We start from the raw sequence: 23,294 nt of genomic DNA, 5'->3' as shown, positions 1-23,294 counted from the left end.
CATCATAATCGGTTAATACAGTGCAACATCAAGCCTACATCATCATCAAAACGTAGTCAGACGGATCGAATAAATTTTCAATCGGATAAGAGTGTTCAATGTGAACTCCTGGAATCTGAAACGGCAAATGATGATTTCCATGACAGTGAAATTGAAAGTGATGATGAACCTGATGATGAATATTACGACCCTACGTGGGATCCCAATGATTAAGATTCAGAGTTAGTCTAAAAATATTATTTTATTGCAAAATTAAAAATGGCATTTTTTATAAGCATTTCTGTGTTTTGATTATCAATGAATAACATATTGTCACATGGAAACCCTGGAGAGATCAAGTATATTTTTCAGTTTTCTTTAGCGTGAAACCCTACGTAGTTAATCTTATGGTTTGAAGTTTATTCTTATTTCTTGCAGCTGTGAAGACGTCGATGCTGGTGAATTCCCTGATGTCAGCACGGTGCTAATTTGACGATCCGCAAAATGAAAAAAAATTCATTTGTTTTGAATCTGCTATTGTTTCGTTACTGTCGGTATGCCACGAGTGCCTTTCACCATGCAAGATAACGAAACGTTATACGACAGGATCTTCGGTGACGTACGAAACTATTTGTTTGGGTGAACAAGCTCATTTTCGGGTCTGGTCCTCCCAGCCAAGACATCAGAAAATGCCCATTGGAAACTTGTTGATTGCAGCCGGTGTATTTTTTGGGGCATTGAGCCCTACCAAATTCGTTAATTTCTGCAAGAACCTAGGACTATCTATGTTTGGTGTTCGCCATTATTTCAAGTTGCAGTCGAGTTAACTCTGTATGGCAGTTGATAACGTTTGTAAATCGTGTCAAAAACAATTGATAGAGGAGAGAAAAACTGTCGAGAAGAAATTGATTCTAGGTGGAGATGGAAGGTGTGACTCGAGAGGACACACAGCCAAATATGGTTCTTATTCGTTAATGGATATGGTTGACTCAAAGATTCTTGACTTCCTGCTAGTACAGGTAATTCATAGATCATTGGTAATATTCCATGTGACTTCACTAGATGTGTTGAATCAGCGCTTTCATATGCGTGTTGTAAAGAAAATCAGTGCATTTTTTCAGAGCAACGAAGTTACTAGTTCGAACGTAATGGAGTTGGTAGGTTTCAAACGATCCTTAGACTTTTTAGTAAACTCGAGTAAACTCAATGTTGATCAAATAACAACAGACAGACATCAACAGTTAAAGAAGTATTTAAGGCAAAACCACCCCACTATACAACAGTGGTTTGATGGCTGGCACTTGGCAAAAGGTAATATTCTGTTGTTTTGTCGTCAGCTTTTATGAATTAGGTTCCGGTTTTAGGTGACATATGTCGAAGATCAAAATTTCATATTTTTTTCAGGAGTTTTCAAGAAAGTGGAAAAAAGGCTAAAACCAAAAAGTTTTCTATCCTGAAGGATTGGTCGAAAGCATTGAGTAACCACATGTATTGGGTCGGTGGAAGCAGTGGAGGTGATGCAGAGTTGGTTGTTGACAAATGGAAGTCAATAATTAATCTAGTTACTGACATACACGAACATGACAGTGCGAAGTTCGAAACTAGCGCGCATGGAGATTTAGAGTCAAGAAACTGGATTAAGAAAGATGAGATCAAAATACAGGTTGAGATAGTGATATTTCAAATTATTTTCTTTTTTTTTAAATCCTCCCTCATACATGTCATATTTTATTTCAGGTTCTGCTGCCCATAAAGTATTAAAAAGTATAGTCCTGGCGAAAGGTCTTCTTATAGATATCGGGAAGATATCACCAGCTGCGCAAACTTCCAGTATCGAGTCGTATCATCGCCTGGTTGTACACTTTGCGCCAAAGGATCAACATTATTTCTTTGATTCAATGAATGCAAGGTAATTGATGATAAATACATATATTTCAAAAATATTTGAATTCTAGTAATTCTAATCACTGATGATATTCTTATTTTTGGTGGGAGACAGGTCTATGATTGAATTACAGGTTTTTTAACTGTTCCTTTTCATTTGTAGGCTTCAACTATCAGCTTTACACTTCAATGAAAATAGCAATCGTGAACAGGCAGTCACCACAAATGGAAGTGAGCAGTTTCAGCTTTATTTCTCGAAACTTAAAGATGGTGCACCAGTGGCTAAACAAGTTAAAGTTCCTATGACATTTAGTAAGTTCAATCAATTCTTCGGTTCCAAAATATCTTCAAATGTGTAAAAAGCATTGTTTTTCTGAAATAATCTGTTAACAAAGTGGAATCTCAGGGTAGCCGTTAGGTACGTACATATTACGGTATACCAAAATTCAATTCTAAGATTTCTCATTTCAGACTATGTCTCTCAGTGCTACAGTGAGGTTTGGCATGTGCGAAAACAATACACAATTTCAGAGGCATCTGATGTGTGGACGAAGATTACCCCAAAGATGGAACATTTAGCAGATCAATACGACCGGTCTGATATCACAAAAGAAGAAGTAATTCTGACTCACATCAGTAGATTGCAATCGCCAGTGAAATCACCTAGTGAAAATGGAAAAAAACGGAATGCTACAATAGTTGAATCGCCTTATACACCAAAGCGTCCATGCCCAAAGGAATGAACTGAACTAAAACCAATGCTTTGAAAAAACAAATGCAATTACTTTAATTGAAAAATTACTTCATCAAATACTTTTCCCATTCTTGATTTATTTTAATACTGAAAATCTTGACTTATTTTTAATACTGATTATGAAATTATCAAAACATTGTATGGGATTATCCTCGTAAAAATCTTATGGTATCTCTGGGTATTTGAATCCACAATATAACTGATCTACAGCTGGCCAGGTTAATCGGATCATTGAAACGACGCATGATGGTAGAATTTTGCGTTTTTTTTTGCCGAATCTGCCCCAAACCCATCTTACAAAACGTCTGTATGCAATATAACGGAAAAGTCTGAAAATAGAATGGATATACATTACACACATAAGCCTTGTATTTTCTGCGATCTCGCAAGTGCCTGCCATTCGGGGTTGGGTATGTTGATTTTTTTTTTGTACAGAGAATTCATTAATAATACTGCAAGTTGTATTCATGATTGAAATAAAGAAGTTTATATCCTGATTTTAAATACAAAATTTAAGTTTATTCCTATTTCTTCATTCGCTTTTCATTTGGACTTACTCGTGCACAGGTTCTTCATCACCAACTGGACCTGAGTCAAATGCATAATCATAAAAAGACACTTTGAGCACATCGGGATCCAGGCAGTTAACTATAAATCCGTGTACTTCGGTAATGCAAGTTTTGTCTGCAGTTGCCATTATTTCTGAGAGTTTGTGGAACTCTTTGCAACATACACATTCGCGGGGAGTTTGCATTGGGGAGCAAACATACATGCCAGTGCTGTTTCTACATGAGCACCTAAAATTTAAAAAAAATTGAAAGTAATTTCTTTAGACTGGCTGGAACATTATGAGAGGTTTGTCTGGCAAAAACTAGTGGCTTTTTACCGGTACTTAATAAATTTAATTTGCATTGAATTGAATATTAGTTACGCGAAATTTACCAACAAAAGCGGTGCAGTAACAATTCTTAATGGAAAATTGTATTTTCCTTATCTTGTCAATTTACATTTCATGATATCTAATTTCACCACGAATTAAAACTACTGAACCGGTGCCCTTCTTTTCGGTGTTGTGTAGGTAGGCCTCACAGATTTAGCGAATTAGAAACTTAGAAACTAATTAGAAACTAATAATAATAAACATAAACCAATGAACCCAGAAATGGTCGTCGAAGTATTAATATTATTCATCTTACTATATTTGCTATTGAGTTGTGTTGATTTTGTTCATTCGAACTACTTACCAATTCGTATTGTCTGCCCTTTGTTCAAATTCTTCTACGCCGCCGTCGTCGTCGTCACTACTACTATTGTCATCAGATGAACTTGATTCACGGTCGGCTTTGTCGTCAGAATTATGTCTTTTGACTGGTTCAAACATGTATGGTTGAATATTATTATCAGTGAATTCCAAATCACTGAACCCATCGTCCGACATTTGAGGTCTTTTGTTAAGAAGCTTTTGTTAAGAACAACGACAATGACTAAGATACAATGAATGGCACTCTATGTTGTTTAGCACCAACACGTCATAATCCACGCCATCTTCCGGTAGAAGTTAGGAACTAACACAGCTATTTTTAGCAGAAAATCGGAGGCTTGAAGACGAGTTTAAACGGTTCCTGAACTTCGCTGAAAAAGCTGAAACACTGAAAAGCTGAAACGCTGAAATAAAAACGCTGTAATTTCAGGGAATTTCCGAAAAACGCCGAAATTTCAGGGAATTCCCGAAAAACGCTGAAATCGTGCTAGGTACCGACAATACACGTTTTGAAATGTTTTCCGGGCCGGTGTCCGCTGACGAGTCCTGAACCGTGTTTTATGCTCTACCTTCGGTTACAGAGACATGCCCTAAGGTCGTCGTCATGATCGACTTGATCGATTGCGGATTGCGTGGATTGTTAGATGTGTTTTTTGCCATAGTTTTATGTGCATATACCGGTACGATCTAACAATGAAGTTATCACTTCATTTGAATAAATTCTTAATCACAGTAATATTAATTCACAATATTTTTTCTTATGTTTGGTGATTTCTTGCAACTTATCATTGCCAAGTCTCATACAAGTAGTAGCTGAATGAAAGTACAGTTAGGCTGAACCTGATAACCCAAATTAAGTGCTAGCATGGAACTAATGATTATTTTGATTCTATTTTCGGTGTCATTGAAATTCGTTAATAAAGGTTCAACCGTCATAGTATACTGTACTTAGCATTGCTACAATTGGGTGCCATATTTCTACAATTTCTACAAGGAGGAAGGAATCTTTAAGTGTCTTTGTTCCCGGGTAGGGTACGGGGTAAAACCTGGTTTACTTTCTCTTTCGACTTGCCGGAGACTACTATCTGCAATGTATTGCATGCTTTGATGTGTCTGGCCTATAGGAGTCGAACGATATTTTTTCCCATACACAGGCATGGCTTTAGTGTAGATGAAGGCTAGGCACTGCACATTGTGGATTGACTGGAACTCTTAACTCACAAAATTAAACGAGTCAACAAGAAAGATCCAATAATTGGACATTTGTCTAACTATATTATTTAACAGCTTGAAATAATACATAACACATTCTGCAAGAGTATACAAAGGAAATCAGTTCTTACATTATATCAGAATCAATAGTTCGCTTAACTAGAATTCTGGTTCCATTGCTTCATATTCTAATGAAATCCACTAGTATACCTTAGAATATCGCTTAGCTTAAGACTAAAAATTTGGTACCAGGAAACAGGGAAGAAAAGTGGGTGTACTGTACATCCGCAATTGACTTATTTCTCTCTGGTTGAATCAAGTTATTATTGAAATAGCATTCGAATAGCCATTTTATTTTTAAAAATTGTGTCGTTCAGCTATCCTGCTGCAAATTTCGCAGTTGAAGTTTACTGGTGCCATCTGATTTCTCAGTATCTCAAAAAATTTGCACATTCTAAGCCTGAATCTAAAAATAGAAAAAGGTGCATTTTAGTCGGATATAAAAGAATAGTGGCTAATACACCCTGGACTATATAGCCTATGGGGTGGGCCTAGTTTGAAAGCACTGAGGTCCGAGAGAACAGCACTTAGTAAATAAATACTGAAATTAAACTTACAAAACACCCAGTACTTGAGATGATGTACTTGACAAGAAGTGTCACCAGCTAAGCAAATCAACTTTGTCTATGACCTCTCCTTTTATAGATTCAGTAGTAGTCTAAAAATAAGAATCGGTACATTTTTCTAACAGTTGGTATGTCATTTCTTCAAAAAAACTAATTATTATCACGCCACAGCAAATAAATTATTCACAGTTGTTGAATGGTTAGCCCGATTTAGATTAATTGGTTGACGCTAATCAGTATGACCCATACGTAGGGGCCTACTGCATGCCATTGGCGTCAATCCATTCCATTCCATTCCACAGTGAATTAAAAAGAAATTTAGTTAGATCCCTTTTGTCCAAAAGCTGCATCATTTATATAACTAGCTGTCAAATTTAATTTACCTCCTTCAGAGAATACCATAGTGACATAGTCCGTCGCCCATCAACGTGTTGACAAAAGAAAAGTTGCTCCATGTTTTATACATGAACGTTCAAATAAGATATTTTGCGTCTTGCAGGGAATATTGAGCATAGTGTTTAAGTTGGCTTGCACGGTTTGTGAATGGGTTTTCCTCATTATGCTGCCTGTATGCATTGAAAATCCGGATTTCAAGCGAATTAATTTGTCCAACAAGTGGCCCTCTAGAAGTATACTCCACACATACTGTCCATGCGTGTCTCTGTAACCGAAGGTAGAGACTAAAACACGGTTCAGGACTCGGCAGCGGACACCGGCCCGGAAAATATTTCAAAACGTGTATTGTTGGTACCTAGCACGATTTCAGCGTTTTTCGGGAATTCCCTGAAATTTCGGCGTTTTTCGGAAATTCCCTGAAATTTCAGCGTTTTTATTTCAGCGTTTCAGCGTTTCAGTGATTCAGCTTTTTCAGCGAAGTTCAGGAACCGGAGTTTAAAACCATTTTCTTTACTGACAAACTTATTTTTGACATGTAAAATTTATATTTTCATGAATATTGAACATATACCTAACATTGATAAAGAAACTATGGGAAGTCAGGATGATGGCATGTCCTCTTTAACTCCCCAGTTACTACAAAATGTCAGTTCTGCTCACAGTAGGTATAAATTAGTTTTGAGTAGAAAAGCTGAGCAGAAAAAATCCTCTGAAAGAGACCTAAAGCGTGCACATGAGGAGGAGATTTTGCATGAAATGAGAAAGAAGAGAAAATTACTAGAGTGTGACAAAATAAGTTTGCAGAGTTCAGCTGACGAATATGCTTCGAAATCTATTGAAACAAACAAAGCAGTCTATATGCACAGTCTCATCAAAAAGTCAGTGGGAATGAGAGAATCTGCTCAAAGAAAAGAAGCAGAATTGAAAGATCTCGAGAAGGATATCGAGAAACAGGCAATGAAAATAAAAGAGATTTGAAGTTGTATGCAAAATTATAGATGTATTGCAGTATTGAAAATTATTTCTACAAGAATTTTTATTCTCAAGAATTGAGTTTTTAGAGTTAGGTTTTTTAAGTTTGTAGTTATATTTTTCTGATAAAACTTTAATAAAAAGTAACGTGTATTGTATACCAACTCCTTATTTTGTCAATTGCGGTGTTTTTTATTCTCAAAATGGCCGGGAATTTGCATTTCAAATGGCCTGGAATAGCCTGAAATGAAGACTGGCCTGGAGGCTATGAACCCTGTGTACTGTACATCCGCTATTGACTTATTACTCTCTGGTTGAATCAAGTTATTACTGAAATAGCATTCGAATAGCCATTTTATTTTATTTGCCATCTGATTTCTCAGTATCTCATAAAATTTGCACATTCTTAGCCCGAGTCTAAAAATAGAAAAAGGTGCATTTAAGCAGGAAATAAAAGAATAGTGGCTAATACACCCTGGACTATATAGCCTATGGGGTGGGCCTAGTTTGAAACCATCGAGGTACGAGGGAACAGCACTTTGTAAATAAATACTGAAATTAAACTTACAAAACACCCAGTTAGATGATGTACTTGACAAGAGGTGTGTCCAGCTAAGCAAATCAACTTTGTCAATGACTCCTCCTTTTATAGATACAGTAGTAGTCTAAAAATAAGAATCGGTACATTTTTCAAACAGTTTCACACACTTGAAGCTCATTAAGTTAATCGCGCGTATGAGGCAAATTCAAATTTTCTATATTTCTCCATACCGTCCTTCTCAAAAAGTGTAGTTTACATCCGGGACACATGGGCATTGGCTAAATCGCGGCGACGAAAATGACGGTCAGGGACGGACTTTCGTCGAAACTAGCGGGCCGCGTCGCGCGGTTAGTTTGAATACGCGAATGAAGGATAACAAAATGATTTTGTGTAATTTTCCGAATATTTACAAAGAATGTACAAAATATATTGTCAAAAAAATGTTATTTTTAGTTCGTATTCCTCCGTAGAAACCGATTGGAAGGCTGGATTCGAATCCCACAAAAAGCACAGTCCCTTAGCAACGGGTCGAATTTTTTAGAATAACAAGCGCGCCGGTTTCACAGCATCACTAAGGGTCGAGTCCGGGAGAATAACGCACGCGCGCGCGGTCCGCGTATGACAAAATGACCGTCCCGCTACACACAAGTACTGAATAATTAAAATTTTGCCAATCCCTGGGAGTAAAATGCCGTTCGTTTTTTAACATATCGTATCTTTTTTTTTACTTTCGTTTTTCAAACGTTATTCCCCTTTTCCGTTTCGAGTAAAATCCCTCGCTATAAAAGTATAATCCGTATATAAAAATACCGTTGTTCCATTAATTCCATACCCATGCAACCCGTTGTAATACTTAGGAACAAATCTTTGGTGTAAAACATATAAAACTATTGGACATGAGATTTAATGTAGAAATCTGACGTTTTTAACTACAGAAAAATTTATTCTCGTGTAATCGATAAAACAATAGGCTTTCAATTTGTAATCAACATTTCCAAAACAACCACGTTGTTTTTCGCAGAAATGATTTTTCTTCTTTTTTAATCACGGGTCCCTTAATTCGCTCGAAAATCTATCATACTTTGGGTGATTTTCTATGGTCACGCCACCGGGTGCCTTCCTTTAGCATAAAACATATATAACTATTAAAGCCGTTCGTAAAACATATCAGATAATTGCATTAATATCATATAAGATTTATTGTCGTAGGAAAGATGAAACAAACAAGGTTTTTAATTTGTAATCAACACTCTCAAAGCTTACGGTATTTTTCGCAAAAAAATGAATTCCTTTTCTTTACATGTATTTGATCACGGCGAATCTTCGCTAGAATAGATCTTCGATATTGTGGGTGATTTTCTTTGACCACGGACCTCGCCGAACACTGTGCCCCCGCAAAACCTATGTTTTTTACTATGTAGAATTCTATACGAGTTGGGGCTCTATTTATTCATTAAAACTTATGACTGGCTGTGCGCTTCACCAAGTTTCGACTTTGACATATGGAAGCTCCTTAAGTTAATCGCGCGTATGAGGCAAATTCAAATTTCCTATATTTCTCCATACTGTCCTTCTCAAAAAGTGTAGTTTACATCCGGGACACATGGGCATTGGCTAAATCGCGGCAACGAAAAAGACGGTCACGGGCGGACTTTCGTCGAAACATGCGGGCCGCGTCGCACGGGTAGTTTGATGGATTACAAAAAAATTTTGTGTAATTTTACAAAGAATATTCACAATATATTGTCAAAAAATTTTATTTTTAGTTCGTTTTTCTCCGTAGAAACCGATTGGAAGACTGGATTCGAATCCCACAAAAAGCACAGTCCACCTTAGCAACGTGTCGAATTTTTAGAATAACAAGCGCGCCGGTTTCACAGCATCGCTCCCGAGTCCCGGAGAATAATGCGCGCGCGCGGTCCGCGTGTTACAAAATGACCGTCCCGCTGCATACAAGTACTGAAGAGTAATTAACTTTAAATTTTGCCAATCCCTGGAGTAAAATGCCGTGCGTTTTCAAACATATCTTATCTTTTTAATTTTTTTGCTCCCGTTTTATTCCTTTCTCTGTGTCGAGTAAAATTCGTATAGGCCTAACGCTATTATCCGGCCGTATATAAAATACCGTTGTTCCATTAATTCCGTTCCAATGCAACCTGTTGTACTACTTAGGAACAAATTTTTAGTGTAAAACATATACAACTATTGAAGCCATGAGATTTAATGTAGAAATCTGGATGTTGAACTACAGAAAAATTTATTCTCGTATAATCGATAAAACAATAGGCATGTTCATCTAAGTCACTTACAGTTTCGAAAAATTCTCTGATTTCTTCTTCCGTAGCTGATTCCATGCATGTGAAACTCTCACCTTTAAGTTCTAATTTTTCAATGAGGGAATTCAGTAACTGCTTTGCAGGGCGGGTTGAATCTAAGAGAGCAGGGCCCATCCCATCATTTTTCTCAACAGCAGCTCTTATCTCTTTCATATTACTACACCCAGAGAGAATGTTTTCGAAACTGTCAGTAGACTCCTGCCGCATAAGACCAACACATTGTAGGGCAATATTGATAATTGACATTATGCGCTCAACTGGGTTTAACCAGCTATTATATGGTGGTGTTCTTACAGCAACCAAGAGATCAAGCTGAAATCTCAAGAAAATACACAGATACGACAACTGTACAGTTATAAAATTAAGCCTGTGGTCAGGGCCACCATCGGAATAAATAAACAGAATTGGCTTTCTAACCTGAGTATCCAACATCTTGATAATTTCAGTGGCATGTCGAATTGGGCTAGACGGTTCTAATATACTATCTTTGAGATTCACAAAGACTTGCCCAGAATAGAAACTCCCAGTGATTGAGTCTGGCACATCAATCAGCAATGTCACACTTGGAGTCAACCCAAACTTTGTGAAATCATGATCACCAACTGAAAATAGCTTATCCTTGTCTACAATTACCTGCTTACCACGATCACACGCTGCCACATGATATCCCGGTTCACCTAATTTGATTTTATGTTTATCATCTATTGAAATAAAGACACATTTATCTCTAAACCTAATGGCCATCTCACGTTCGTATTTGTACAATGCTGATGCATAGTGAGAATCAATGTGTGAGTGCCTCACCTGCCTTTTCTGCACCATATACTTCAATTTTAACCTACCCGTGTATTGGTAGGCAGATTTTGAATATGGGTCCTTCGGCCAAAATTGAAGTCTAAGCCATTGTTCAGAAGGTATAGGTGTACCTTCTGGACAACGGCTGGAGACTTCTTTGTGTAGGTGGTGGATGGACATTGCTGTGGCAATATGGCACACAGCATCATGGCGACGATCAGCTGTAACCTCGCCACAAATTTCATTTATATACTTCTCCACCTCAACCCAAAACGGCTCAAACTTGGCTTCCCGGCCTTGATTTAAGGTTCTCATATCTGCCACCAGATCTACGTCCCCAGATTCCATAATAAGCCTGACACGTGAATCAATTATGGCCTGCTCTGCAGTTTCTCCAACAGACATATCACCCGAAATAAGTTTTTAGATATTTCTGAATACCAGAGGTTTTAATTTTACTACAGACCCGACCATTTTTTCAACAACTTTGCGCATTTCACGTGTATGGAATTTTGGCATGTCGGCCGACAGTTTAAGGATAACATGGCTATTTGAATCTATTGTATCTTCATTTTCTGAGCATTTCCATACAAAATGCAAGGAACCAAGATTGTTTCCAGTACTGTAAGTGTACAAGACAGACCTAAATCCAACACCATACATTTTTATGCTTTTTATAACTTTGTACCTTTCTTGAGGATTTTCAGGTAGGTATTGGTTCAGAAAAAGAGGTTCATTGTCACCCAATACAGTTAAAGCTTCATAAATGTCTGTCATATATTCAGCATGAATTTTGGGAAATGGCATACCATATGGCAAGTCTATAGTACTATAAGCGTCATCAACACTCCGTACTGGTTCCTGTAAACTGTGTATCCGATTCATTTCTGCTGTTCTCTTATTCAGATAATCGATATACTTGTCTAATGCCATAGCTAGGCTCTCTACCATCTCCTTCATGTGCTTCCATTGGTCATCTGTAGAAATCCATTTCTAGAATACAAAAATATTTGAATTTTGATAATCCCTTGTCAAAATTTTGTTTGTGGAATACATGACTTGCCCACAGATTTTTACATTTAATACCATGGCCCTAAAAACAGAGCAGTTTGAAATGCAATGACATAAGCCTGAAGCATCACTGAGCAAGCTGAAATAAAGGCTTGTATGTAATAAACAGGAAGTGGATAAGTCCGTCAAAGTAATACATAGAAATATAAAGTCTGCTGTCCACCATTGAATTTTAACTATTGATATAGTTCATAGTCAGTTAAAGAAAATAAAAATGCAATACAGACATCCTTGAAATAATGCCCATGACGTGTTCTTGTGTAGGAAATATTCTACATTTACAATCTTGTTTGTGAATATATTCGCTAAAGTATAATTAATTTTCTCTAACTCGGTTTTCAAACATAATTTTAAAGTATGAAAATTCAAGGGGGTTTACCTGTTGTAAAACAGTAAATAACATATCTCTAAATGATGACATCTCCGTTTCAGATAGTTGCGTACGTTTATGTTTGTGGAGCTCCGGGCGATTATACCCATTTAGTGGCTTGAGTGCTGTTGGGATTTCGCAGCTCCGAGAAGCTAATTTATCCTGAAAATAGATATAAAACATTTTAAACGTGCATATAGCTTCCATTCAAAGTCTTGTGCGAAAAGTTAGTGGACATTTTATGCTTACGACATACTATAGCAAGAAAATTAACTTGCAAGTACCACTATGACTAACTTCCAAGTATATGGCCTATGGAAGTAATGTATCAGTAATACCATCACCTCAAAAGTCAAAGAATGCGAAGGGTTTTTTTCATTGCTTATTCATTATTTTCAGTCACAAAATAAGCAACGCTTAAAAACCTAAGAACCTTTACCAACAAATAAACAACATACATATTAATTCAAGAATTTTTTGATGTGTTACTTGGTAATTATAAATCATCATCACCCTTGTTTACCTTTCATCAGTATCAAAATTTTGAAGCTGAAGACATGTGTAAAACTACGTTGTATTGTACCTAGGTCTCCAAACGTTAACAAAAAAAATATCTCTTAGTTATCAATAGGACTATTTATGGCCTGTTGAATCAGAGACTACGACACTGTAAAAAATATAAGCCTTATTACAATTCAACAGAGACTAGACATAACAGACTGTCCAATGATTTATGATAGCATTTGGAGTGAAATTGGGCAACAGGTTCAATTTATGTTCGATAGATGGCGCTAGTAGTAGCTCAGCTGTCAAAATATGTGAGCTCACATGGCAGTCACATTCCGGTAATAATCCCTAAATTTCAAGACATAAAGATTGCAATCCCGGTCGATTTTGAAAAAGTTTTATCGATGACTTTTATATGTGTTGTGCATTTTCCGGATGTTTGAACATGAACAATGAAAAATGGTTACTCCAAAATTTTAGATGACGAAAATTAGGCCAATAAAATAAAATGACTCGGCGTAATTCATTTGAATCGGTGGGGAGACCGTAACCACACATACATTTTGTTTTGGCCTTAAATAAAAATCAGCAAGTTTTAAGGAAAAACAGACAGGTATAAGTCAGCTACTTACATGATTGCCGTCTAACATCCACATGACATCGGTCAATAATGTGACGAAGTTATTCCCAATCGTCAATGATGATGCTGGCCAGCCTGGTCCACCCATGGTTTTAAAGACTAGCAACACATGATTAAACAGTTCATCTTTTTTGTTTCTTATTGGATCAATCATCGGGGGCCAGGATTTTCTTGCAGCTGCAGCCATTAATGTCTGGAATGCATTCCGCTCTGCTGTACTGCTACTGGCCTTTTTTGTCTCCAAAGTATATTTTACATATATACCAAAGTCTTTTAAATCACTGATTACAGATGTCACAGGTATTGACTGGAAGTGACCTTCTAAGGTCCTAGAAATATCGGCTTTCAGTAAATCTGGACACTCTATATACTTCTCGTGAACGTCACGCATTTCTTCACTAACTGTCAAGTTTGAGTAAGAACCGGCCAACGCATTTTCGAAAAGTTCCATCACTGTTGACTCTGGAGATACTTGTAGAATTGGCCAACGTAGTATTGGCTTCTTTTGGAATATTATTTGAACAGATAGCAACATCTTGGACGCTATTACCACCACATTTTACCAAGAGAAATCGCTTCGAATAAGAATCACGCCAGAAATCAAGCTCCACAGCGACCTTGGCATTTGACATTTAGGCCTACGGTAACCGACTCCGTTGATATGGGTTCGAGTCACCAGTGTGGTGCCGATGATATTTATGTGATATTTATATTTATATATCAACTTTTCTCGATACGTTCATAGAGATATAAAATGATAAAAAGATGACGATATGCGTAATATATCGATGCGGGCGGGCGGATTTTAATTTTTATAAAAAACAAATTTATTTTCGAGCTATGATGCGGGAGGGCGGACTTTATTTTTATCGCTGATTTGCCGATGATTTTTCCGATGCGGGCGGGATTTCAAAATCATGAGAAACAAGACATCTTTTTTTTTGGCCTTACCCATTCATCAAATCGTCATTCACATCCTCCCGCCCGAAATGACGGAAGGAAATAAGTTACACGAAACAGTTTAAGTCAGTTCATTTTAAGCGTTTTGGCTTCTTCCAGCACACATAGTTTGGCTACTGGGCACACGTAAGTTCCCGAACCAGTTTTGATTTCTGCGGATCTGACGACATCATCACGGCCAGGAAACGCACGAATAACTTGGCCTATCTTCCACATACCACGCGGTACATCTTGATCAACTATTAACACTACATCGTCAAATGTTTCTACCTTCGCGATCCCATTTTGGTCTGGCAATGAGGGTTGGGACGTATTCCTTTCTCCAACGGCTCCAAAAGTGGTTTGCTAGCGTTTGAGTCTGCTTCCATCTGCGCTGGTACGACACGTCGACATCAGTGTAGACTCCTGTAGATAGGTTTGGTATTGCTCTTCCCAGTAAGAAGTGAGCGGGTGTAAGTGCTGACGGAACACCACTGTCACTGCTGACATGAGTAATCGGTCTTGAGTTTAAAACAGCTTCAACTTCAACGAATAGTGTATGGCGGACTTCATCAGCAAGTATCTGTTTACCGATAACGATCTTCAAGCATCTTTTGATTGAAGAGACGAGACGCTCCCAAACGCCGGCCATGTGGCTGGCGGCGGGAGGGTTGAAGTACTACTGGATCATCTTTTGAGACATGTCATCTTCGATATGTTGATGGTTAAATTTGCGTAAAGCTTGGCGCAGCTCGTTTTCTCCGGACTTCAAATTGGTGCCATTGTCGGAGTATACGACTGCCGGACGTCCTCTGCGTGCAACAAAACGTCGAAAAGCCATCAGGAAGCTGTCGGTATCGAGCGAGTTACTCATTTCCAGATGGATTGCCCGGGTTGACATGCAGGTAACCAATAGACCATAACGCTTCTCTGTCTTTCTAAATCTGTGAACTTCATAAGGCCCGAAATAATCAATACCAACACTGTTGAACGGATGCGAGTCATCAAAGCGGGCTTCGGGTAGATCTGCCATCTTCGGTACTTTAGGCTGGACGCGCCTCTTCTTGCAATTTGGACAATGAAACAATAGCTTTCTGACGGTCGATCTCGATTTCAGGATGCAGTATCTCTGACGAATCTGATTCAGCGTGTGGTCAATACCAGCATGCAAACACACTATATGAGTATGCATGATTACCATTCTAGTGACGTCATGGGCATTGGGCAGTATAACTGGAAACCTGGCAGCCGTCGGTATATTTGCGTTCATCAGTCTGCCACGAGCTCTCATCAAACCTGACGCATCCAATTCTTGATCCAGTTGCAGCAGCTTGCTTGACGATGGCAGTCTTTTAGCAGACCTCAAGGCAGCATACTCCATAGGAAACTTCTGTCGCTGAGCAGTACTTAAGATCAACGTTTCAGCCCTTTTGAATTCTGCAACAGATAACGGACCATCACGACGAACTTCCAACTTAACCTTTCGGTGCGTAGAAACGAAGTTGTTGATAAAGCGCAGCATCCATGCTGTAATTCGTATATACTCGACCCAGGATGACTTCTTGGATGGATCTGGCAGTACAGCACGTCTAACGGATATAAGGCAAACATTCTTCTTTACTTCGGGGTCATCGGTGCTGACGAACTCTTCAGTGGGAATATCTTCAGGCCACGATTCGACGGAGTTCCATAGAAAACTTGGACCAGTCAGCCATCTACAATCCGGTGATAACTTAGCAGCCGAAACACCTCTTGAGCAATCATCTGCAGGGTTCTCGCAGCCCGGTACGTGGCGCCATTGATAAGGTGTAGTTGAGTCGTGGATCTCGGATATTCTCACCGCGACAAAGACATGAAAACGCCTGCTCCCGTTCATAATGTAGCCTAAGACAACCTTGCTATCGGACCAGTAGACAGTTTCGTCGATTCGACATGTAACTTCTTTCTTGATAGCTTCAGCCAAACGAACAGCGAGGACAGCAGCTTGAAGTTCGAGTCGGACAATTGACATCATCTTTAATGGAGCTACACGGGTTTTACTCATCACGAAACTGCAATGTAGATCACCGTCGGGCATTACTAAACGGAAGTATGCGACTGCACCAACCCAGCTAACAAAAAACGTTCAAAGAACGTTTTCTAAAAGTTTTTCACTAACGTTTTAACGTTAATGTTGAACGTTCGTGCAACGTTTGTAGAACGTTTTTTTGTAAATGTATTTTAAGGTTCACAGAACGTTTTTGATAACGTTGACTGGACGTTACTTCACAACCTCTCTGCAACCATTGAGCTTGATAAAATCGTTCCAATAACGTTCGTATGACGTTACATTATAACCATGATGTCCTCTTTCATGAGCTCGAATAAATCCCTTTCAACTAACTAATATTTGAATTATTTTACCTAACTTTTATTTTGTAACTACGTATATATACATGTATAATATCGAAATCATTCACTCGTAAGTTAGTTCTCCAGTACACCATTCGTCGTCGTTACAGCGTAGCTGGCAGCCTTTGTGATTCCTAAAATAAAAAGGAAATAATATAGAAACTTTTATTTTCATAGTTGTGTTAAGCCTTGAAGTTCATTTCATCCATACATACAGGGATTTTTATGCTTGTTATTGGAGAACAACAGTTAGGTCATTTCATTGATATAAAACCCGACGAAAAGGTCTCTAACGTGGGTTTCTACATAAGAGATTGTTTCAAAAACATTCTATCGGTATTTTTCCATACATTGAAAGTATCAAAATTTGTGGATTGAATAACGTACCTTAGTAAATAAACGATTTTTAAATCCCTTAAACACGCCACTAAAGCTGATTGCTGAACAATGGCGAACACTTCCTGTTTTGATATATCACGATATCCATCGGTTTCGAATCCCATATTTTTCATTACTCCCGAAAGTTTGAATCTTGCTTTCCAATGGTATTAAAACGTAGGAATCCACATCGGGATTTGCTTAAAACGGGCTATATTGATCATATCTGATTTAACTAATAATTAGCTGCAGGCTCTTGGATGAAAACGTTTAGAAAACCTTCAGAAAACGTTATCGCCTGAACGTTACATTATAAACTATCACACAACTTTCACGAACGTTTCCGAATGTTGTATGAACGTTGTGTGCTAGCTGGGAAAGGCCTTTGTGGACGCATCGCAAAACAGGTGAAGTTCGCGGCGACTGGGTTCATCTTCATACGGCTTGTAGCAACGGACAATGTGAACATCTGGTAACGACTTTAAAGCATTTAACCATAACTTCCAATCACGGACATCTTCTTCAGGTAAGTCAGCATCCCAATCAAGCTTTCGAGTCGAAGATAGTTGAACGAGTATCATGGCTTGGAGAAGAAACGGTGCGGCGATACCAAATGGATCGAAAATCGAAGATACCAATCGCAGTAGACTTCGTCGCGTCAACGCAGCATCGAACACACGAACTCGTATACCAATAACATCGTTTTCAGCGTCCCATAATACGCCGAGCGCTCGTTCTTTAGGTAGTTGACTGTCGGGTAACTTCTGGACGTCAACGGCAACATCGGACGGAGGCATTGCAGCGAGGACTTCACGGCTATTGCTGAAATACTTCGTAAGCCGAAAACCGCCAACGGCAACTGTATAAGAGACCTGTGACAACATCTCAATGGCTTTGAGAACTGTCTTGACTGATTTGAGGAAGTCGTCCATATAGAAATCGCGAAGAACGGCGTCATGGACGGCTTGCGGAACATCTTTAGCATCGCGTGCAGTCATCTTCAATGCATAATTAGCGATAGACGCGGAACATCGGGCGGCGAAAATGTTGACCAGCATCTGGTAGATGTCTGGTGGACGGTCTTCTAGATTCCTCCAGAAGTAACGTAATGCTGGTTGATCCATTTCTGCTATCCGCACTTGATGATACATAGCTTCTACGTCAGCAATCACAGCTACTTGTTCTTGACCGAAACGCAGAAGAACCCCAGGCAGGCTTTGAAGTAGATTGGGGCCTGAAATCAGCTGGTTGTTGAGTGATACTCCTGAGTAGCAGGCGGCAGCGTCAAAGACCACTCGTATCTTCTTCTTGTTTGGATTAAAAACGGCATGGTGTGGAAGGTACCATTTCTTCGGACTCGGCTGATTAGCTTCAGTCTCACTCAGTTTTCGAGAATATCCTTTCTCAACGTAATCGTCGAACGTTTTGGCATAGGCGGCAGCCCTGACAGGATCCTTCTTTAAGGTACATTCTGTATTCTTCAGACGCTTCATCGCACTTAAACGGTTGCATGGCAGTTGAATATCATCATCTTTCCAGAGCAAACCAGTCTCGTAGTGACCATTGACCAATCGAGTATTAGCTTCTAACATCTGAACTGCTCGGACATCTTCGGTAGATTGACTTTCACGTACCAGGTTCTTGACACCAAACGACTCAGTTTGCCACCAATCTTTAACCAATGAAGACAGTTGTTGATTTTCGTGTGTGGCATCCCAGGAAAAGTAGACACGTGGAATCGTATCTTCCAATGAAGAGAAATTACCAGCTCTCCCGGTCGGTGACCAACCAAAATCTGTCCGAACGGCTATGGGCTGGTTAGGTCTACCAATCCTAGTTTCATGTTGAATAACCGCTTCAATGACGTTAGCACCTAACAGGACTTGAACATCACCATGACCAGGAACAGATATGTCTATATCTTCTACGTGACACCAATTCAATCTGGATTTCAATCGGGTAAGGCTGAGTGGAATCTTCAATCCATCCACGGACCATGCTTCGTCGACCTTGATCTTCTTTCGAACGGAACTAGCTGAGAGCGGGACGACATCGAGTTGAACAAGCATTCCAGTTTTCGGCGAACTTGGACCATTAATCGTATTGAGCGTCAGCGTCCTTTCTTCGCCAGAAACATCTAATCGATCTGTTATCTCCCGACAGCACAGCGACGTTTGGGACCCTGGATCTAATATAGCGAAAGTATCGAAGAATCGTTCACCATTACCATACACTCGAATCGGTACCACCTGCAACAACACTTCATCATTGGCCGTAGGTCTTCTAGTTAAGGTGACGGTGCGCTCTTGTGACGAATAATCTGTAGTCTTCGCTTTAACTGTGGTCTTAGGGTATATTCTCTTGCTTCCATGTAGTAACTTGTGATGCTACATCTGACAGTTGTCTATGCCACATGATTTCTTTGACAAGCAGTGGTGCGATCTGTGTCCCCTGGAGAGGTATGAGAAACAATGTCCATTATCTGCAACCAGCTGCGCTCTAACGTCTGGAAGGTTTTTCTTGAAATCGTCACACTCTGCTAGGGGATGTTTACTTTTACAGCGGATACACTCATCATCAGCCTTGACGTTAGTAGAGAAGACAGATCTCGGTTTGGATGTACTCGGCTTGCTATGTTGCTTGCTATCTCTGGATTGACGATCATCTACAGACTTCGTTGCTTCACAGTAGTTTAAGGATACTCGGAGTTGCAACACCAACCATTCATTCAAGTGGAGTAAAGTCGGTCGTTCCTTCTTGGATTCGATTTCTACGGCTTGTTTTCCCCATTCACGTCTGATCTCTAAGGGCAGCTTCATTATAACTCGATGCAGATTCTCTGAGCTGCGAAAATCTTCCATGAAATTTAGGCTCTTCAGCGTGACGACTGTAGAATTTACCACACCTTGGAAATCTTCGAGTGACGAGACGTCATGTATTCTAGGTGACGGATGACTAAACACCTTTTTTAGGCAAGCACGTACGATGTCGTCTTCCTTTCCATAACGATTTCTTAATGAATTCAAAGCATCATCATACTGGCTTCCATCAAACATCATACCGGAAATCAACTGTTGAGGCGGACCAGTGACTGCTGACTGCAAGTGTGTCATCTTCTCAACGTTATTCAGGTCCGGTTGACTATGGACCAATGCTTCAAAGAGTGATTCCCATCGTGGCCATTCTGCAGCATCACCATTAAAAATCGGTAACTTAATTTTCGGTAGCGACTTCGTAAACGAAGATCTCGGCGGACGTCTTGGTGACTGAGGTTGTGGTAATCGGTATCAATAGTCGTCTGGCAGCAGTGGTGGAGGCTGCCGATTCACTGGCGGATCTGGGAGTGTCGGTTGAGGCTGTGTAAACTCTTGCAGGTCAGGAACCAATTCATCATCAAAATCGTGTTTTCGTTCTCGCTCGAGTTCGTCAGCTTCGCTCATCAACTTTGCTTTCAGGACCGCAACATCGGCTTCGTCTTACGCTTCCTGTAGGATCCGTTGGTGTTTCAACGCTGCTTCTTTCCTATGTTCAATTTCTAAGCGTCTTTGCAGTTGCGTGACCTTCAGTAGCTTGACCTTGGCGTTGACCTCTGCGGCTAGAGATGCAGTCGATGATGCAGATGACGCTTGAGACGCAGAATCATTAATTCGACACTGCAAGTAGCCTAATATCGCGTTCGACGTGTCACTGTGCCTTTTCTCTACCTCAGTGACATAGGCAGCTGCTTCTTGAGTTTCGGCATCTGTGTGCAGTAAACTTGTATATTCGTCATTCACGGTAAAAACGACGTCGTTATATGCTGTACTAACTGCCGAAAGCAGTTTTTTCAATTGACTCCGGCTTCCACGGGCAGCGATCAATGTTGTAGCCTGAGTACAAAGACGAGTCAGAGCTCCTTTTTTAGCCCGCAAGCTCGACGTAGGTGCTCTAACTTTGACGACAGGCTCGAAGACGGCTGTATCTGTTTCGCGTTATCATCAGACATCGTTGTCCGTCATCTAGCATCCGGCTCGAGGGACCAAAATGTTGGGTAAAGACGGCCAACAATAGGTCCCAGAATATGAAGACAACGACTATCTGCCTTTTACCGTGGTTTTATTCGGAATAAATGTATTTACAAGTACATGGTTTAGATACAAATCGGAGGGGATAGCGGGGTGCACAGAAATAGTGCTAGAAGAGAGATTCAGAATAAAGACTGTACAAGTTCATAGAGTTTAGAAATGCAAAATACAATACAAACAGGTTCAGCTCACAAACTCTGAGCACACAGCGAGCGATAATGCGAGAGAGAGGACTGTAATCCTATCCAGAGTTACCCATTCATCAAATCGTCATTCACAAGCGTAGTAATTAGGAAATTTTGGGTTCAGATCAGAGAACGAGAGAACGACACACCACTCATCACCACAAGTAATTTTTTCCCATAATAAATGGGAAATAGAAAAGCATTCTTAGCAACAGTAAATAACAGAATAAAACCAGCAAAAAAACAATTTGAAATAAAAAAGTTAGTCGATGTTACAAATGAAATTGAACACAAAATATCAAAATTAGAAAAGATAAAAACTAAACATGGAGAGAAAGTATCAGCAAATTTAACTTACTGTAATGTTAGTACAACGCGGGAATTTAAAGTATTTTTACCTGATAAATAGGTTTCATTGAGTACAGAGGAATTAAAAGATTTAAAGGATTTAAAATAATTTACCATGGGAAAAATGAAGACGGGCATCATGATTTAGAAGTTGTTGGTTAAAAAAATAAATTGATAATAAAATTGATTAAATATTGAGAATCCGAAATGACTTATCTGGACAATTTAATTGCTCCGCATAGACAGACAAAAGTAGTGAGATATTCAATTAGAATCAATGAAATTATTTTTTTGCTGTTTTTCTAAAATATTAATCCATTTCTTTTATTGTGGATTTTGGAATTTCAGAAGTATTTTCATTTTTGATAGTAGTTGTTTCAGAATTATTAATAACATAAATATTATTTGATTTTTTATACCAACTACACCCAATCAAAATGAATACAATTACAAATCCAGTTGTAAAATATAAATATTTATCATATATTCTATTATCAGAAGGAGTAGAAATAAAAATATTTTCACCATTATTATTAACATTTTCATTATTTATTTTTTCTTTTATAGCTTTTTTAAATTCTCTCGATTTAATTCCTAATTGCCGAGACCATTCAATATGTTTCTGTGATCTCGGTTTTTTCTTTACAGTTAATCCTTTCACCTCTTCCACTTCACTCATTTATTATAGAAAAAATTTTACTTTCAATATTTGAAAATGTCATAACTCCAGTTGATAATGTCATAAATCCACCTAATTGAAATGATGAATATCCAATCCATTCATTAAATTCAGTCATAACTAAATAATCATTTTCTAAATCGGAATATAATCTATTTTCATCTTGAATTGGTAGCATGTATTTACATAATTTACTATAACCTTTTAATACATTTTCTGATATCGCATCATTAATTCTAGCTATTCTCGCAGTTTCATAAATCTTAAATAATTTAATAATTTCATCTGATTTCATTGCATCTTATTCATTATAAGTTAAATTTTTGCTAATAAAACTTTTACATTTCCCAGATGCTATAAATATTTCTAATTGATGTTTACAATAAAGATAATATTCATAATTATTGTTTGTAGTAATATCATTTAAAGCACCATTATTATCTGGTGTTAATTTTGTTTCTGTTATACCTATATTAATCATCCAAAGTTTTTTCAATTGGAACATCACTATTTTTAGATTTTCCTTTCTTTTCACCTCCCATTTATAAAACAAAAAAATTGTGTTGTTGCAACTAGAATTTAACTAGAATGTAACTAAAAATATACTAGATTAACATGCTAGTCGAAATATTATTGTTTTTATTTATTTCTTGTTGAAATTTATTTGATTTTTGTTTCAACTACGAATAACTAAGATTTGACTAGAATGTGACTAAAATATACTAGATTAACCAGCTAGTTGAGTTTAAATGAATTCATATTCAAATGGGTGTTGTAATCGAAATAGTAATTTTGATCTTTTGTTATTTTTCAATTTATCCATATATTCATTATGTAAATCATGTGGAATAATATCATTTTCCTCAAGCGCATTTTTCATCGATTTTCTATCTTTCTTGTAGAATAATACTAAAAATCAAATGTTTTCTCTAAAATCTTTAACAATTGAATTATATTTTTGATTTA

At 38.3% G+C, this 23,294-nt stretch overlaps 3 protein-coding genes and 1 long non-coding RNA gene across 4 annotated transcripts; 1 reads left to right on the top strand and 3 right to left on the bottom strand.

Moving 5' to 3' along the window:
• Positions 1-812: 812 nt before the first annotated feature.
• LOC141909158 (uncharacterized) lies at positions 813-2,606 on the top strand. The gene is made up of 5 exons (XM_074799545.1): positions 813-998; positions 1,101-1,290; positions 1,717-1,888; positions 2,027-2,175; positions 2,335-2,606. The coding sequence occupies exons 1-5, from the start codon at positions 813-815 to the stop codon at positions 2,604-2,606; spliced, it is 969 nt and encodes a 322-aa protein (XP_074655646.1).
• Positions 2,607-7,362: 4,756 nt separating this feature from the next.
• On the bottom strand, positions 7,363-11,745 carry LOC141907974 (uncharacterized). The gene is made up of 3 exons (XR_012619566.1): positions 11,566-11,745; positions 7,653-7,749; positions 7,363-7,501 (listed from the first exon to the last, which is right to left on the bottom strand). It is a non-coding gene; the product is annotated as an uncharacterized LOC141907974 (long non-coding RNA).
• Positions 11,746-14,962: 3,217 nt separating this feature from the next.
• Positions 14,963-16,360, bottom strand: LOC141909157 (uncharacterized). The gene has a single exon (XM_074799543.1). It carries the CDS (start codon positions 16,358-16,360, stop codon positions 14,963-14,965), a length of 1,398 nt encoding a protein of 465 aa, XP_074655644.1.
• A 1,060-nt stretch (positions 16,361-17,420) lies between these two features.
• LOC141909156 (uncharacterized) lies at positions 17,421-20,492 on the bottom strand. Its single transcript, XM_074799542.1, has 3 exons — positions 20,382-20,492; positions 19,557-20,318; positions 17,421-19,439 (listed from the first exon to the last, which is right to left on the bottom strand). The coding sequence occupies exons 1-3, from the start codon at positions 20,490-20,492 to the stop codon at positions 17,421-17,423; spliced, it is 2,892 nt and encodes a 963-aa protein (XP_074655643.1).
• Between the last annotated feature and the right edge of the window lie 2,802 nt (positions 20,493-23,294).

This window comes from Tubulanus polymorphus, chromosome 7 (genome assembly GCF_964204645.1).
Source record: "Tubulanus polymorphus chromosome 7, tnTubPoly1.2, whole genome shotgun sequence".
Lineage (NCBI taxonomy): Eukaryota > Metazoa > Nemertea > Palaeonemertea > Tubulaniformes > Tubulanidae > Tubulanus > Tubulanus polymorphus.
The sequence above is the reverse complement of the archived record's forward strand: the minus strand, read 5'-3'. Positions and strand labels throughout refer to the sequence as shown.